We start from the raw sequence: 19,497 nt of genomic DNA on the forward strand, positions 1-19,497 counted from the left end.
TTTAAAACTTCAACTTTGTTAATGCATGCTGGTTATGAATACTGTGAATATTCACGATGAAATCGATACCATATAAAGTTGGCTAATATCATTGATTATGTAGGGGCCAATTCGAGAAGGATTTGCAGTATGTTTAGCGCAACACATGCTATTCATCGTTCATCTGGTTGAAAATAAAATAAAGTTAAAACACTTATACCATGCCATTCTTCATAATATACATTGCACATTGTAAAATGATGATTTTCTAACCTTTTCAGCGTGGAAGGAATACTTGAATCCGGGAAATTTGAAGGAAAATTCGGATTTTTCTAACAAATTTAAACGAATTTCATATCAAAAAAACAAAACACCATCACTTTACTCGCTGCGCCATCTGGTTGTAAATCTAACGTAAATTCGTCAATAGCAACATTTTCTGTTCTGCTTTCGCATGAATCAGTCGTGAAAAATTGTTTGCGTGTGAATGCGTTCGAGCGAAGGAATATTCGCACCCATTTACGCATTAGACTTGGTGTTCTCGTGATGCAATTCGAAAGCATCAGTTTCTTTCGTATGGAAAAATCATGAAAAAATGCCACATCACGATAAAAACGAAATGAATTTTATGCAAGGTTATATAGACTTTATTTCGTTTTCACCGTGAAGTGGCGCCCTCAGTTTCTATTCTGCGCATAGAGTGATCATAAAAAATCTCGTGTTATTCTCACGAATACAAAAAAGAATCACATATCAAACATGTTCATTTGCTTTTACAAGGCCACCCAAATTCCATCTGTTCGTTTCGGAATCACCAACAAGTTCGAAAGAATTGAATTTTCTGTTAATAACAATTCCATACTTATACTCATCTAACCAACAAGAAAAACTTTCAGCAATCTTTCAAAATATTCATTTATTCATTTATAATTGATTCAGATGCAATTTGATTATCGAGCCAACGGTAGTCCTACGTCTACCTTGCGGTTATATCACAGATATATCCCACCTATTGTTTTTTCAACGAGAAAATAAATTAATATGATTAATCTGATATCACAGTTTTATTAGGTATATATTACTTAATAAACAAAAAAATGGTGTCAATTGGACTGTCCCCTGAATAGCTGCAACCGGGTATTTGAACCCTTGCAGCTAAATTTTTTCAGCTGATTTTTTTACGTAGGATTTTTTCAAAATATTAATTTTTGACGAAATGGCGATTCGTGAAAAAATATTATACAAATTTATTTGCCAATAAAGTTCCCAGTTCAAGGTACGAGCAATGAATTATTTTGTTCTTGAAACTAGTTGATGATATTTGTACGTTCGTGATGCGAGTAGCTTTCACTTTTCTTCAATAAACAATGAAACTATTCTCACATGTACTCCGTATTCATCAAGGTAGCAATCACAAATTAACCTTATCAATTGAACACAATCAAAACATCTCGTACCCCGCGAGAGGCACTCATTGATACCACCGGGTGACCTAACTGAAACGACGCTCTGCCACTCTATCGGCACCGACATTGATCGCGTGGAATCAATTTTCCCACTATAATTAGAGGGAATCATCGAGCATCGCCTCGCCATTTGCGCGAGCTCCCATGCGCTTATGCTAATTTCAACCTTACGTTAGCACTGCTGCTAACAAAATCAACTAGCATTACCATAGTAAGGACCCCCGTCGATACGACGAGCATGTTAATCGGGTCTAATTACAATTATCTGCTCACGTGCCCTCGGGCGAAACAGAACCGCTGTTGATGTAATTACATGCAATCCTCTCGTGAATGCCACCCAAAAATACCCGCGGGAATCATAAATCACATCTCGGAGTTTTTAGAACAGAGAAACCTCTCGCACATAATGTCAGCGGTGAACATATTTAGTGTGACATTATTGCCATCGCGCGGTAGCCATCGCCGGCTTCGAGCATCGAGTTGATGCTGACAGGTTATAAATTTTATGCACTGCGCTTTGTTTTACGAGACGATTAGCCCTCGTCGCCGCACGAACGGCTGATCGATGGTCGTGTCGATCTTGTCGACTGCGCCGGGGGTTGTACCTTGGCGGTTTGGCGGTGGCGGCTCATATCGAATAACATGTGCCTGTGAATACGGACAACAATAAACCTCCAATTAATCTGCGTATTAATGAGCTTTTTCCTTGCAGGCTAACGTCGTGGCGGCTTTCGAGCAGAGCTTGGTGAGTGTGTCGCAAAAGCTACACAAGCTGACCACCTCAACGGAGGAGAAGGTACCTTAACGGAACGATCGTTTGCAGTGACTGTTGGTTACTAACCTAAGTATGCTTTATTTTGCAGGACAGTGAAATTCGAGAGATGAAGCAAACGATCGAACTTCTTCGGCAGCAGTCCGCCGGTATAGCTGCTACCCAGCTTTTGGCCTTAAGTGCAGCTCACGGAACAACGACCAGTGGAACTGTGGTAAGTTGGATGTTAAATACACTATCTTGCATATTGTTAATCAAAACCTGTTTCTTCACAGCAAACTAATCCACCGGCAACTCCAACTCCTTCGCAGAGCGAGATGAAACGCCACGGCAGTTCCAGATCGATATACTCGTCCAATCCAGGCAACATACACTACTCCGTTCCCGACAAGCTGCACAAGAAGAAAGGTGGCATCCGTCACTCGATAACTAGGGCCTTCTCTCGGAATCAGAAGGGGCCCCGTTCAAGCCGCCCGGTCAGCCAAAACTCCAACCCAGACCTCGATTTGATCATGCAAAGCTACTCGAGCCAAGAGGATGTCTGTCTAACTCCCCAACTGTACGTTCCACCGTTGTCTCCGACCAAAAGTAGCCCACCGAGCTCGATAAGTCCGGTTCAAAGCAGTGAGTACCTTTATTTCCACTTCTGATCATTAATCCATTAACACTTTACGGACCGCTCACGAGTTTTCACGTTTTCGCCTTCCTTATTTACCGACTTGTGTGAAATTAGTGGATTACAGTTTTTGTTGCGTGCAAGTTTCTGTTGCTGGATACCATGAATAATGAATTATTTTAATTGAAAAAAATTGATTGTTCATCAAGTAACATCTTTCACAATCATGCTCATTAGATAGAGAATTGAATAATTCGTCTTTCCACATAATTCATTTTTTTCTTGATCGTGACAGAGAAAGGTTATAGACTGAAACGTGAGCATGGGTCAATGTAGGAAAATATACAGAATTATGAAAATCGAAAAAAAAGTTGTTTGAATAAACTTATCGAAATTATTCGATAGAGAAATATTTTACCTATCTTCCAGCCACAATTTTATTAATCGGAAAAGGGTCTAAGAAATGTTATAGGCCAAGTTGTATGGGAGAAATTAATTATTTTAAAGAAAATTTAAAAAAAGGTATTTGAAAGGACCCAAAACACCTTCTCGAGATAAAGGGTGTGTCACATCAAATTGCATCACGGAAAAAACGCTGTAGAAATTCGCCCAGTAGACCGATCCTTTTGAAAATTTTAGACAGTAAAATAAAAACTATTAAACAACTTTTGGCATTTTCTTTTTATTCATACTTCGAGCCCAAGCCCGTATGCTCGCACCTTCCTCTTTACCCCGTCCATAAGGTTCTGTACAACGTCAGGTTGTAGTTTTTTTTTGAACAGAAATCCATTTTCTCTTGAAGTCCGCCTCCGATTTGACAACTTTTGGGTTCTTCCGGAGTGCCTGCTTCATAATCGCCCAATATTTCTCTATTGGGCGAAGCTCCGGCGCGTTGGGCGGGTTCATTTCCTTTGGCACGAAGGTGACCCCGTTGGCTTCGTACCACTCCAACACGTCCTTTGAATAGTGGCACGAAGCGAGATCCGGCCAGAAGATGGTCGGGCCCTCGTGCTGCTTCAATAGTGGTAGTAAATGCTTCTGTAGGCACTCCTTAAGGTAAACCTGTCCGTTTACCGTGCCGGCCATCACGAAGGGGGCGCTCCGCTTTCCGCAAGAGCAGATCGCTTGCCACACCATATACTTTTTGGCAAACTTGGATAGTTTCTGCTTGCGAATCTCCTCCGGAACGCTGAATTTGTCCTCTGCGGAGAAGAACAACAGGCCCGGCAGCTGACGAAAGTCCGCTTTGACGTAGGTTTCGTCGTCCATTACCAGGCAATGCAGCTTCGTCAGCATTTCGGTGTACAGCTTCCGGGCTCGCGTCTTCCCCACCATGTTTTGCCTTTCGTCGCGGTTAGGAGCCTTCTGAACCTTGTATGTACGCAGGCCCTCCCGCTGCTTGGTCCGCTGGACGAATGAACTTGACAAATTCAGCTTATTGGTGACACCCCGGACCGAACTTCTCGGATCACGTCTAAACTGCTTAACTACGCGCTTGTGATCTTTTTCACTGACTTTTTCACCATTTTTGCCGTTCTTCACCTTCCGGTCGATGGTTAGGTTCTCGAAGTATCGTTTTAGTACTCTGCTGACCGTGGATTGGGCGATTCCCAGCATCTTACCGATGTCCCGATGTGACAACTCCGGATTCTCGAAATGAGTGCACAGGAATAATTCACGACGCTCTTTTTCGTTCGACGACATTTTTCCAAATTTACAAAAAATTGATAGTGAAGCATGGTCTATATGATCTATACACTCTTATCTGATTATAAGCGAAAGCTGAAGATATAATTCCTAAAACTTAAATTTCTACAGCGTTTTTTCCGTGATGCAATTTGATGTGACACACCCTTTAGTACTTATTCGATATAGCTCATTTTTATCCATCTTTAGCAAAATTTTCATTGGTTGGAAAAGTGTCTAAGAAAAGTCATAGCCCAAAGTATAGGTTTTGGGCTATAACTTTTAACTTGGATGGAGGAAATTAATTAATTTAATAAACATTTAAAAAAGTTATCATTGGCTAGAGAATATTTTTATCCATCTCCAGCAAAATTTTCGTTGGCCGGAAAAGAGTCTGAGAAAAGTTTAGGCCAAAATGTATACAATTTGAAGTAAATTAATAAATTTAACAAAAATGGAAATAGAGAATTTCTATTTCGAAAAAAAATATTAAAGAACAGTGTGGGAAGTCGAATTTTTAGGCGATTTTTGAAATGCTTTAAAATCGTGAAATATCAACGCATGAAGATGGGATACAAATCACTTCGAAGCATAATTTACATGGATTTACACGGAATATTTTACAGAGAAATTTGTATCTCGATGTATGTAGAGGTAGTGAACAAAAATATCAGGAAGAAATGAGAAATCGATTTCTATCTGTTTTTTCAAAAATGTCAATTCCAATTAACGTTATCATTTAATTGCTATAACGTTGTTGTAGGACCATTCAGTACAGAGATATTATTGTTTGAACGAAAAATTTAGAATTCGTATTTAATGATGAATTGTTCATTAAATAATCATCGAAAAACAGTTTTGAAAACTCCAATAAATTCTATACACCCAGGATTTTTTTACGCGGGGGATGAAATTTTGTTATAATTTGTCGCGGTACAGTATAGTAGGTGTACTTTGAGTATTGTCTCAAATTTTCATTTCCAAGCCTATTGAGAATGGGGAAAAAAGAAAAACTCATTTTTTCACTATAGCTGTAGTACCATATACGAGAATTATGTTATTTTCTAGTTTGGTACCCTGTAAAATATTTTCCATAGTGCTGGTGACAATGTTTGGGGAACTTTTTACGAACTCATGAGTACAATACAATTATAGAGTCCAGGAAAATAAAAAAAATGGAATTAAAAATAATTTTTAGACTTATCAATTCTTTTCGTACCGCATAGTTTTCGAAGTTTTCTGAAAAAAAAACACAAATATAAGAAAACACAAACGAACATATTTAAATATAAATAAAAACAGGACTGAGTTTCCAAATTCTGAAAAAAAAAACCTAAATTTGGGAATATATATTTTTTGTATCGTGCGACATTCTTATAATTCTGAAAAAATCATACATATCTATAAAAGGCGTAGGAACACATTCAAATACGAATTTTAGTAGTACTGAATCTCTAAATCATCGAAAATCAATATTTCAAGATTTTTTTTAGTACCGTCGATGGGGGTGAAAATGTCTAAAAAAGGTAGTTTTCGAACCTTTTGTTGAATAACTATCGTAAATTAGCGTAAAACACAATTCTGATTGCGTAGAAATGTTCTCAAATGGTGAACACAGGTAAGGGTTCAAGGAATTGTTGATTTTTTTATCATTAGGGTGATCATTTCCATTTAGGGTTGCCCAAAAAATCAATTTTTTCCCATTTATTTGCAAAAATTCCTTTTTTTAAATTCACAACTTTTGAATTACTGTACCGATTCGGATGATCTACATATCTAATTGAATAGGTGACCATTTCCATTTTTGGGTGATCCGAAAGATAATTTTTTTCTCATTTTTTCCAAAAATTACTTTTTTTTGAAAACTTTTAACTTTTGAAGTACTGCACCGATTTATATGATTGACATTTCAAATTAAAGCCAATTAGCTAGTCTCTTTTCAAAAAAATATTATACTTGCAGAAATTTTGGATTTTGGTCTTGTAATTATCGATTGTATTTTTTTATAACTTACATTGTCCGGGACCAAGGGCGCTTTTTTATATGTTTTCTTGGAAGTTAAGATTTTTTTAGATAACATATCCAAAATTTAGAGATGCGTTATTTTGTGTTATTGAGTTATGTTTTTTTGTTAAATTAACCGAAAACTCATTTTTCCTTTTTTTTTGTGTTCCAAAAGTGACTTTTTTTAAATTCATAACTTTTAAACTACCGGGCCCAATCAGTTGATCGATGTACCATTTTAAAGCCACATGAAATACCACATTTGCATAAAAATTGGATTTTAGTCGCATAGAGGTTGTCCAGTCGCATATGAATATTGAACGAAAACTGAAAACATGTTATCTTTGCAATATCACTCGAAAACGAAAAAAACACCTCTTTGGTATTCGGACATGTTGTGTAAAAAAACCTCAGCTTCAAGAAAAAATATAAACAATATGGTGACCTTAGTTCCGAAACTATGTAAGCTATGAAAAACAATTACAAACAATAATTACGAAAACAAAATCTGTTTTTTTCAAGTTTAATGTTTTTCAAACTAAACTAGCTCATTGGCTTATATCGATCATCTAAATCGGTCCAGTAGTTCAAAAGTTATGAGTTATGAAAAAAAGGTCACCTTGATGGAAAAATTAAAAAATACGGGTCTAATACTTTACGATGAGGAATAAAACTACCAATTTTCATGAAAATCTGAGAACCACTATATCGGTTTGGCACGGAATTCAATTTTGTGCTTAACCCATTCTCTCAGATTATTTCGAAAATATTGAAATTCGAATGAATTTGAATTCACCCCATCGACGAAATTTTTTAGGAATTTATTTTTTGATTATATTTCTTGATATATCATAGTAAGATGCACTTTTAGTATTTTTTTTCAAATTTTTATCTCAAAGCTATTGAGAATGTGGAGCTAAAAATTGAAAGGTACATTTTTCACCGTAGATTCTATGGTGAATTACATAGGGATTCGAAAACTAGTCAAAATTTCTATACAATATTTTCCACAGAGCTGCTGATTTGGTTTGGGGGCATTTTTTACTTCCTTACCCAGCCAGACGCTTTCCCCCGTACAACTCTCGAACGTTTTGGCCAATAACTTTTCTCATACCCTTTTCCGACCAATGAAAATTCCTCTAAAGATAAATGAAAATATTCTCTATCGAATGAGTACTATCTCGTAAATGTGTTTTGGGCCTTTTGAAATAACTTTTTCAAATTTCTTTAAATTATTTTATTTCACCCATACAAGTTGTACATATTTTGACTTATAACTATTCTTAGACCCTTTTTCGACCAATGAAAAGTTTATTAAAGATAGATGAAAATATTCTATATCGAAGAAGTACTATCTCGAGAATGTGTTTTCGGCGCTTCTTTTTTTTATAAATTCGTTTATTTTTACAGGTTTTCGGCGCTTCAAATAACTTTTTTTTTTCAATTTTCTTTAAAATAATTTATTTCTCCCATACAACTTGGCCTATGACATTTCTCAGACCCTTTTCCGATTAACACTTTCGACGCCTCGTCACCCAGATATGGGTGACACATTCCTCGCTCGAATTGAGTGGGATTTTTAGAAGGTATTTGATTGAATAGGCACCTAAATGTAACTATAGGATATGAAGAAAAATAATAAAATCATAACCATAATATTATACTGTTTATACTATACTTTTTATTAATTTATAGTACGGTATAGTAATTTATGTACTGCAGTTTTTTTGCAAAACTCCTATACTATGACTTTGGCATGTGTTATTGTCATCAATTCGTCTTCAATTGGAAACAAACATTGCTAGATCATGTAAAAGTTATCTATAAACTAAGTTTGATTTTCATTTAATAATTTAATCGCAAGTTGGGCTCTGCAAGAAACTCAAAAACGTCGCGTTGGGCGTCGAACGTGTTAATAACATTACGACTGGAAGATAGGTAAAATATTTCTCTATCGAATAACTTCTATAAGTCTATTCGGACAATTTTTCTTTGATTTTCATAATTCTGTATATTTTCCTACATTGACCCATGCTCACGTTTCAGTCTATAACTTTTCTCTGTCACGGTCAAGAAAAAATGAATTATGTGGAAAGATAAATGATTCAATTCTCTATCTCATGAGCATGATTTTGAAGGTTGTTACTTGATAAACAATCAATTTATTTCAACTGAAATTATTCATTATTCATTAAATCCAGCAAGACGTAGAACAGAAACTTGCACGCAACAAAAACTTTAATCCGCTGAACCTTCATCCGCTAACTTCACACAAGTCAAAACGTGCGGTCCCAAGCGTATGTCTTACAGATTTCTTTCCGGTCCTTAATGTGTTAACATGAAACATTTTCTCCTCTTTTCAGTCGATCACCATCCAACCTACGACATGGACGGGAACCCCGTAGTCGAGCACCTGGTAAAGCAGCTGCGCGAGAAAGACATGGTGCTGACCGATATCCGCCTGGAAGCACTCACCACAGCCTCCCAGATAGAGAACCTCAAGGACACGATGCTGAAAATGCGAACCGAGATGCTGCAACTGAAGCACAACAATGATCGTCTGCAGCACATCGTAACGCGACGTTCGATTTCCGGAAGTGACGTCTCGCTTGGCTCAACTAGTCCGACTAACTGCAGCGGCGAACCTTCCGCGCGGAGATTCAGTGCTTCCACGGACTATCTCAGCAGTCGACCCCCACTCGATCTTCCGCTTAATCTGGACGAAAGCGAGGAAGATGGCACGACTGTGGCACCAATCATGCCCGAGCCTCTGCCGGAACCATTGAGTCCGGCGTTCATTGCCGACCTCTCGCCCTCACTGGACCGTTCTTCGATCTGCGAGGAAATCATTGCGATCACTTCGGAATCACCATCGGATCAGTTCGATGGCAAAAAGATTGCCATCGCAGTCTACCTCGGCCAGATGGACCTATTCGCCCGATACCTCGAGGAGATGAATCGCAACGGTCACCAGGAGAATGGAAAAATCAAGCAGAACGAGTTCACGATCGCGTTCACGTACGTGTCCGGGAAAACCAGCTGGCAGAGTTTGGACTACATCGTGCGGCGAAGCTTCTGTGACTTCCTCGAGCGGGTAGATCCCACGGGACACTTGCGTCTCAACACGGAGTCGATCGCTTGCTACCACATCGGGGAAGCCAAGCGAAACCACAAGCTACACTTGCCGGAACTGCTGCCGTACGGTTACATCGTTGGCAATGTGGACACGCTGTACGTTTGCCTCCGAGGTGTCAGCAACGTGGCGCTAGATAATCTGATCATCAAGAACATGGTGCTGAGATACAAATCGTCCGCCGTTGTTGATCCGAAGCGGGCCAGTGCGCGCGCCTCGATGGAGTCCATTGAGAGTAGTTGTTAGGTCGGTTTGTACGTGTTTGTGCGCAATTACTATGTATATTTCGTGTGTGCGTGGGTATTTATGAGGGCATTCCTTTGATTAGGCATTATCCTAGCAATAGTTTTTTTTGTTCTTGCAAGAATGGTACATTGGGATCACACTAGTTTTGGCTTATTTTTCTTTTCTGGATGGACAGTACTTAAATCCTAATTGAAGTCGTGGAAAAATACTTTGAGAAATTCAAAATTTACAGTTATGAGTTTTTGTTTTCGTAAATTCGCTTAAATTTTCTAAATTTTATCAATCCAAAAGAAACATATCCTATCTATTCATCGAAGCTACTTTCATTACTAGCTAATGTTTTTTAAGAGTGTATAACTTATGTTTCGTTCATCGCTCTAAGTTACAATTGTTGTGTGATTCGGTCGTAAAGAACGAATCGCTGGCGATTCGTCAAGCAATGAGCCAAACGTCTTGGTAATTCAAATCAAAATTGAACAAAGAGTTGAGATTCGGCAGGGCGCTGTATTTGAAGACCTTTCCATCGTCGGAGATGGTTAATATATCAAAATTATAGTAACTTAATATATATATTTCTGCAACGTATTGCCTTATATTTATACTATCTTATTGTGCACCTAATTCACATTCGAATTGGAACTGACTGCTCTGTCATTACAATCATGAATGTTTGCCTTAGAATAAAGACTATTCAGCTAATGAAGATGTTTGTTTCTACGAGAACTTCAAAAGAACTCCCCTTGGGATTATTGCGTGTGATGTATCACCCTGATCAAAAAGTGCTGGAAAACTTAAAATATATGTAAACTTACTGTTGGGATACTGAGTCGCGAATATTCGTTTGCTGGAGGTTCCCGCTACTAGAAGGGTGTACTTCGATGTTCATTCGAGGGTTCCAGCAGATCAACACATCTGGGAGAGTACAGAGCAATCCACCATACAAAGTAGCCCGAAATAGAAGAACCGCCGTTCGAAATAGTGCATGTGCAGAGGATGGTCCATGCATTGGATAGGTGGAAAGAGTGCCTCGCCCATATATTGCTACCTTTTTGTGCTAAGTACCAATTCCGCGTCAAATCAGCCTGAAAACAGCAAATTTTGACCCGACCATCTCCGATTTGTTTGAAACGTGGTGCTTATGATGGAAGCTACCCAAAATCACAAATTCAGTTATCATATAACCAATTTAAATCAAGACTGATTTTTTTTTGAAGGGCTCATTCGAAATCATTGATCTTCCTTAAGGAAATCGTAACTCAAAATCCAGACGTCTGATTAAAATGTGGTGTCTGGCAAAGTAGTTGGAAAATCAATGAAATATTTAAGAAAAATAACATGTTAAAAGCAATAAAATGTTAAAAACACAAAACTTGAAATAAAAACTTTTATATCTCAAAAAACACACCCCCATCCTTTAGATTTTTTTTTTGGTATATTTTTATTGTTAAAATTTGTTTGTTATTTTCAGAATAAATTTTATTCAAAAAAAAATCATAATGGAATTGCGCTCCGATGGTGTCCATAGGTAAATAAACAAATACGCATTGTCGTAGTCCAAAAAAAAATACAGAACACTGCAAACAACAAGGCAACAAGAATACAAAAGATAACTGAGAACTCGTGCAAACAATAAAATTTATATCTATTGTATTTCGGCACGGGTGGTGTTAATACGTAAGTACCAAAATAATGTTTGTAAAATGTCAAATATTATATTTAACCCCTTCCCGTATTATTTAATACGTCACACATCAAGTGATTTCATTAGCCTGCTGAGCGTTCTAGCGCCCTATGTTATTCAAGCACTCACGAGTGAGACTCGATGTTGTACGGGAAAGGGTTAAAACAGACATCCGGATTTTGAGTTACGATTTTTTGGAAGAAAATCAATTTGGGAGATGTCACTTGGGACACCAAACTGCAAAGATACCTGTCATCTCAAGCTCTTCATGAAGCCTCGGAAAAACAGTGAATCTCCATACAAATTGCACTTAGAAAAATTAAGTATCGTTAAATGCGGATGTGGTTTAATAACAGTAGTTGATTTTTAAATTTTAACCTACGCTCTCGCATCGCTAAAAATCATTTTCAACGTCGGACGAGAACGGAGTATAATTGGCCCTAAGTCCTCGTGAATTACTGGTTACTATAATAATGCACCATTAAAATAAATGCTTGAAAAAGTAGCACGTGAAGCATCAAACACTACTTGAATCTTACTAGTGGTGCTATTGTCCATCACAACCGGATGATGCGGTAATTGTATCCTTCTGGGTGTATTTCATTATTTGATGTAAATATTGGCTGTTGGTAGATTTATAGTTACTGTGGGAAATCCGGAAATTCGTCGCCAAGGAAAAATTTCGTTACACGTGGTTTTACCTTAGCTTCTATTGTTTGTTTGATATTGGGAGTGGATTCCGCAATGTTAACCCTTAAATACATGATGATGTACACTCTGTCCAACTTCTATAAGACCACCCTGATTATATTTCGTTGCAACACAAACAGTTAGAATTTCAACAAGATACATTCATACATTGTAGAATGCTTAGAATAAAGTATAATTGTTTGTTTATTTATTGTGCATAAATATTTCAGCTGTCAAGTTTCTACAAAACCATTTCAAAGTTCATAAGTATTATCAATGAAAAATTCAAAACTATTGCCTGATCTACATGTAAATAATTGGTAACCTTTCCATTTTGGGCTAATAACCTGGAAAATTCGTGTTGGCATACTACTATTTACCAAATTTTTCTGAACGGATTTCTCGATATTTTTCCATTTTTCCAAAATTGCGAGTTTGATCTTTTCAATCGTGGCGTACCGCTTGCCTTCAGTGTAGATTCTGCGTACAAGGATCCTTCTAAGATTTTCAACAGGATTCAAGTCTAGAGAGCGAACCAGACCAGTTTTTGATCCTTAATCCATTGCTTAGTTTCCTTGCTGGTATGAATAGTAGCATTCTTTTGCTGGAATGTGATTTTTTTGTAACGATATCCACGCAAAAACGGTAGGAGAGAGGATTTCAGAACATGTATGTAATCCTTGAATGATGTGAAACCTATCTTGAGTTGCACAGAATCTCGCCCAAAGCATGCACGAGCCTCCACCAAAATTCCTGGTTGAAAGATACTGTTCCTCCTTCCGTAAATCACGCCAGTACCAGTTGAAACCATCAGGACGATCCAAATTGAACTTTTTTTTCGTCACTGAAGATAACCTAGCAAAACTAAAAGTGCAAAAAAAAAAATGGGTGGGTAATATCTATGATACAACCGCAAAGTTGACGTGGGACTACCTTAGCTCAGTAATCATTTGTTTGTATTGATTAAATTTTTGATTGAACGAACAATTTCCGAATTCAATTGAATTCAATATATTTGCTTTGTGAGTAAAAATATTGTGTAATACCGTGTGAGATCATTCATGCATTGTGATAGATTATGTTCTCCGTTACAAGTAAATTTATTGACAGTCCTTTTACGTTTGGCATGATGCCCAGGACAAAATATGTGAACGGAAGAATTATCAAACGATTATTTTATTTTACGTTTCCTTCTGAAGTTTGCATTTCTCAAGTGTACGTACTTCTCGAACCGCGAATTTGCTTGATTTCAGGTAGTAAGTTTCGACTTTGGCATGTACGTCGAACGCATATTGTTAAATAATAGGCGTTATCGCAGCAAATGGTTATCAACATTTTGCCTGATCATCAAATGGTATGCGTAGAAATTCATTCAGCAGAAGATATGAAGGCATATCCTATAATGCAATCTTGAATAACCGAACCAAAGCGTTGTATTCGTACCCGCTTATGTAATCCGTGTTAAGAAAACACTTTTCGGAGTGCAAAAAAAAAACATGCGGGTGCAGAAATACCCCCAGCTTGCATGAATCAACAACTTCAACTTTTACTTTTTATACTATAGAGGATTTAAATCTAAAAGTTCATTGGCCTCTAGTGTCTGCACGATTTTCCCAGACTCCGAAGTATAGGAGAACGTGTTAAGGAAACATTCTAGTTCATTCTAGTTTGTACAAAGGCAAACGAGTAGAAAAATACTCGCAGTTTGCATTCATTTGCAAAGCCGATTTCCCCACAGATTTGGGTTTTGAAGTCTGTGTTAGGCAAACACATTTCACTCGAAACAAAAATGCCCCTGACTTGCATAATTTGCAATGCCTATTTCCCCACGCTCCATGGATTTGAAGTCTGTGTTAGGGAAACACATTTCAGTCGGAACAAAAATTTCCCTGACTTTCATGTATTTGCAATGCCGATTTCCCCAAGCTGACTGGTATTGATGGCTGTGTTAGGGAAACCTTAAATCGAGCCAATCAAAACGAGGCAGTCAGGGTGTTTAGATAACGCTTGACATTTTACAGTTTTTCAATTGTTTATCTTATAAAAAATAACATTTTATTAATTGTGATAGAAGCGTAGAAATATTCCCAATCGATTGATACAAACATTTTTCCGATCCAGTAAGAAATGTTTGAGTTATAAGCATTCGGAATCTTTCATTTTTTCCTGCATGTTCTGTGTTTAGATTTTCAATTCACCCCCCATATACTCCGCTTAGACGTAGTCCCACGTCAATAATTGAAGAACTTTTCGTTATGGTATATATAAAAATGTATTCTACATGAAAATCATGTAGTGTATGGTAGTCACCAATACCTACACACTAGAATATAAATTGAAGCGTTGTTTGTTTACAACGACACAAAGCAGCAAGATCATCACGTGGTTTTATAGAAGTTGGACAGAGTGTATATGTACATCAGTGTTTTTAATAATACATAATTTCTAAACGGTAATTCAAACACAGTATTTCTACTTTTATTAGGTTAAATACCTAAAATCATGCATTTAAGGGTTAAGAAGAGCTATGTCTGCTTCATGTTTCTCGATTCTCGAGCTTCTAACTGATTCGTTTGGATACTAAGTTTTATTCAGAGCCCGTGTCTAACTAAGTACGAACAGGGTAACGATTGTCATCATTATCAACAATTATGATATTGATTAATAGATTAGAAAAACTGTATATTGGGTTGGGGAAAAAGAAATGTCGTATATTGTCAATATATGGCAACACTTAAACATATCTTGTGTTGTACTTATCGCATCGGGTCATACTATACGGCTATTTAAAGACGACAATCTGTGCTACAAGTGTCGTTTTGACAGTGTTGTGATTGTCCTTTTCAGTCTCAAGTTATAGCGCGTCAAAGATGGAGTCCACCAAGCAAGAAATTCGCCATATTTTAAGTTTATATTCCCTGCGAGGTAAAACTGCAACGAAGGCGGTTGAAAAAAATCGTGTAGTTTCTGGACCCGATACTGTAACGATTCGTACAGCACAGCGTTGGTTTGATCGATTTCGTTCTGGTGTAGTGGCTGTCGAAGATACACCCTGTACTGGAAGGCCAATCGTCGTGGAAACCGATAAAATCGTTGAAATCATCCAAGTAGACCGGCATGTGAGCACTCGCTCGATTGGCCAGGAACTGGGTATAGACCATGAAACCGTTTGGAACCATTTGCAGAAGATTGGATTCCAAAAAAAAGCTGGATGTATGGGTGCAACACGAGTTGACGCAAAAAAAAACTTTTAGACCGCCTGCGATGCACTGCTGAAACGGAACGAACTCGACCCAGTTTTGAAGAAGATGGTGACTGGTGATGAAAAGTGGATCACGTACGACAACCTAAAGCGAAAAAATCGTGGTCGAAGCGTGAGCCGGCCCAAACCATCGCCAAGCCCAGATTGACGGCCAGGAAGGTTTTCCTGTGTGTTTGGTGGGATTGGAAGGGAATCATCCACTATGAGCTGCTCAACTATGGCCAGACCCTCAACTCTGTTCTCTACTGTGAGCAGCTTGACCGTTTGAAGCAGGCGATTGACCAGAAGCGGCCAGAAATGATCAATAGGAATGGTTTTGTTTTCCACCAGGACAATACTCTGCCTCACACATCTTTGATATCTCGCCAGAAGCTACGGGAGCTCGGATGGGCTGTCCTATTGCACCAACCGTATAGTCCGGACCTGGCTCCAACTGATTATCATCTCTTCCGGTCCATGCAAAACGCTCTTGGTGATACTAAGTTGACCTCAAAAGAGGCTCGCGAAAACTGGCTGTCTGAGAGGTTTTATAAGGGGGGGATAATGAAGTTGCCTTCTAAATGGCAACAAGTTGGCGAACAAAACGGCGCATATTTGACTTAAATTGGATAATTTTAAGTATGTTGAATAAAGCGTCAAATTTCGATCAGAAATACGACATTTCTTTTTCTCCAACCCTATATAATCGAGTAAATAAAAATTTTGACATAGGACTGTCTTAAATTTTTCATATAATGGGGGGGGGTTCATCCTACGACAAATGTAACGGTTCATTAGAAGGTTTCTAACGCATATTACTCATAATCGTTATTGCGACATATGTTGTGTTATATACCATTGGACAGGAAACTTATCCAGCAATTATTTGCTTGAAACACGAACCGAAAATATAATTAAGAAGTCACAGGAGGGTTGTGTCTGAGACACGACCGCATATTTGACGTAGGATTCCGTTAGGCTATCTGTTCATTTTAGATATGTTTGAAAAATTAAACTCTTTGATAATGATTTGGTGGCCCTGAGAAAGGCCTTTTTGTTTGGAAAACTACACCTTCACCGCCTCCAAAAATTTTTGATGGACAAGTAGTTGAATATGTCGATAAACTTTACAATCTGGGTGTTATATTTACATCTAATTTGTCATGGGATGTTTTCATCAATTCTCAATGTGGTAAGATCTACGGTGCCTTAAAACGATTGAAATTAGTGACTCGGCATTTGGAAACATCCACGAAAATAAAATTATTCAAGTCGTTGATTCTTCCTCATTTTTTGTATGGAGATTTAATTTACACTAATCCTTTTGCGACCGCACTCAACAGACTAAGGGTTGCTTTGAATTCATGTGTAAGATATGTCTACAATTTATCGAGATTTTCCAGTGTTCCACACTTACATAGCACTTTATTATGATGTAGTTCCAATTTTATGTGTATCGTACATGCATAAACTTTTTCAAAATTATTAAAAGTTGCGTGCCACAGTACTTATTTGAACAACTTCAGTTTATGAGGAACACGAGAACCATAAGTGTTTTAATTCCACAACATTAATTTGTTTACTATGGGCAATCGATGTTAGTGAGAGGTGTTATATATTGGAACCACTTACCACCTGCTCTTAAATCGTCTATAATTATTTAAAACAAAAATGGTCTGCCTGAATTAAATTCAAAATTCAGGAACTTATTATGACAGTTTTCAATGATATGTTAATTTTTTCCTATCAGAATATCCCACCACAGTGTAACGTAGTTGAAAAGGATTTAAATTTTATTTGCTACTTTTAATCGTGTCACTCACCTCATTTGCAATATAAAAAATGCCCCCAACTTGCATGCCGATTTTCCCGGGCACCTTGAACTTGATGTCTCTGTTAGGGAACACATTTCGGTGAGAACAAAAGCTCCCCCTACTTTTATGTATTTGTAATGTCAATTTCCCCCAGGCTGCTTGGTTTTGATGTCTCTGTTAGGGAACCGTCGCATGTGTCGTCAATTTCGACCAATCAGATGTGGGTACTTCCGTTAGAACAGGGGTTGAGATTTTTCAATTTTTCGATAGTTTGTTTCATGATATATTTTATTTTATTCAATATAAAAAATTGTTATGGAGTGCCGAGATCAATTGACGCAAAAATTTCATCAATCCATCATGAAATGACTGCACACAGCTAGGGGGGAACAAAAATACCCACGACTTGCAAGTATATTTGCAAAGCGAATTTCCACAGGTACATCGATTTTGAAGTCTGTGTTGGGGAAACCGTAAATCGGGCCAATCAAAATTTGGCAGTTAGAGCGTTTAGATAACGCTTGACATTTTAGAGTTATTCAATTGTTCATCTCATGAAAAATAACATTTCATTAATTGTGATAGACGCGTAGAAATATTTCCTATCAATTGATGCAAACATCTTTCCGATCTATTGAGAAATGTTCGAGTTATAAGCATTGAAAATACGGTTAGGATTAGCAGACAAAGCGGCAGAACAACTCTATGGGAAGAATGAAATTTTTCCAGTTTTCATGAATTTAAGCCGTTTAGCGATTAGTGAATTGTAATGTATAGCATATCAAACAGAGCTTAGAGAATTTCCGATTCGATTGGTATGTAAATCATGCATTCGTTCACAGTGAAAATAGTTATTAACGTTAACTATATTTCATAAAAACGTGCCCTATTTTCTCATTTGGCATCCTTCCTGAAAGACGTAGTTCAACGCCATAATTTGAACAATTTCACAAATAAAATGGGTATGTTTTTTCGATTGCACTAACCACTCGTTTTCCTCCTCGACGCAACGAGCAATCTTTTTGCTTACAATTCGGCGTTAGCTCACAATGTGAATCGAGGCGTATCACGAGTTATTTTCTTTTTTCGGACAAACAGGCATTTAAAAGTTGGCAGAATCAATGGAAGGATGATCTTGGAAGATGGTTTTGCTCTATTATCCCCAAAGTTCAATCAATTCGGGCTCAGTTCACGTTTTTATCGTGTCGGTCTTGCTACTAACAATTTATGTAATTGTGGTCCAGGATGTCACAATATCGAGTAGGTTTTTTGGTTATGTAAAAAATTCATATTCATATTCATATCAATCTATGCCTTCCTTAGAAGCCCACTTAACTTCCTCGAATGCACTTGTCCATTCTCCTTCCTCTTTCCTGTACATATGAACTTAACCCCCTCATTGAGATCAGTTCACTACGGCAGTTACACGAACTTCCCAAGAGAGCACTAATGGCCCTAAATTTATTTGAATTTTGCTTATATTTATGTAGATCTAACTATTAAGACTTGTGTTTAAAAAATGATAAATTATGACTCCTTATCTTCTTCTGAATAATTGTATAAACAGAAGAAAGTTGTAGTATTGGCTTTAATGGTACTTTTGTGTACATTGTTGAACAGAATGTGGTACCAGATTCTACCACGTTATCTCATCTAACCCGTTTAAAGGATACAAGTTCATACAGGAAACGTATTTTATGTATCAAAAGTGAAAAAAATACAAATTTTGAACTATTAAAAAACTCAATTCAAATGCAATTACTACACACAATCACAGTCCTATGTCAGGATCCCGTCCGTGCCCCTAGGCTCAGACCCATCGACTTGTTTATTTGTTTTTTATACATATGACACATGATTTTCATTTTTTTAATATAAAAAAAAGAATTTAATTTTTGATTCATCCCTTTAAAATTATTCATTCTTCCAGGAAGTGATAGAGGGATGACTGTAACGACAATTGCAAAAAATCATCAATCATCTTATAATCAATAAATCAAACATTTACTCACCCTTTGCATAAATGCAATAAAATTGTTGTCATTTGTTCAACTCATACAACTCACTCACTTTATTGTCAACTAATCAGTGTTCGAAGAGAGGACGAACCAGTGCCTTGATTTGCCGTTGCCGTGATTTTTTTTTATTTCTTCTTGCACCCTAAGAATT

At 37.3% G+C, this 19,497-nt stretch overlaps 1 protein-coding gene across 6 annotated transcripts in view; it reads left to right on the forward strand.

The window, feature by feature from the left end:
• LOC129777207 (protein sickie-like) overlaps positions 1–10,601 on the forward strand; it is a 118,478-nt gene extending 107,877 nt beyond the window's left edge. For all 6 annotated transcript variants that reach the window (XM_055783343.1, XM_055783341.1, XM_055783337.1 and 3 more), the window contains exons 4-7: positions 2,158–2,241; positions 2,309–2,431; positions 2,493–2,841; positions 8,887–10,601. In XM_055783343.1, the coding sequence (XP_055639318.1) occupies positions 2,158–2,241; positions 2,309–2,431; positions 2,493–2,841; positions 8,887–9,902 (1,572 nt within the window). In that variant the 3' untranslated portion in view covers positions 9,903–10,601. The remainder of the gene's footprint in view (positions 1–2,157; positions 2,242–2,308; positions 2,432–2,492; positions 2,842–8,886) is intronic.
• Positions 10,602–19,497: the final 8,896 nt, after the last annotated feature.

The sequence above is a fragment of the Toxorhynchites rutilus genome, chromosome 3 (assembly GCF_029784135.1).
Source record: "Toxorhynchites rutilus septentrionalis strain SRP chromosome 3, ASM2978413v1, whole genome shotgun sequence".
Lineage (NCBI taxonomy): Eukaryota > Metazoa > Arthropoda > Insecta > Diptera > Culicidae > Toxorhynchites > Toxorhynchites rutilus.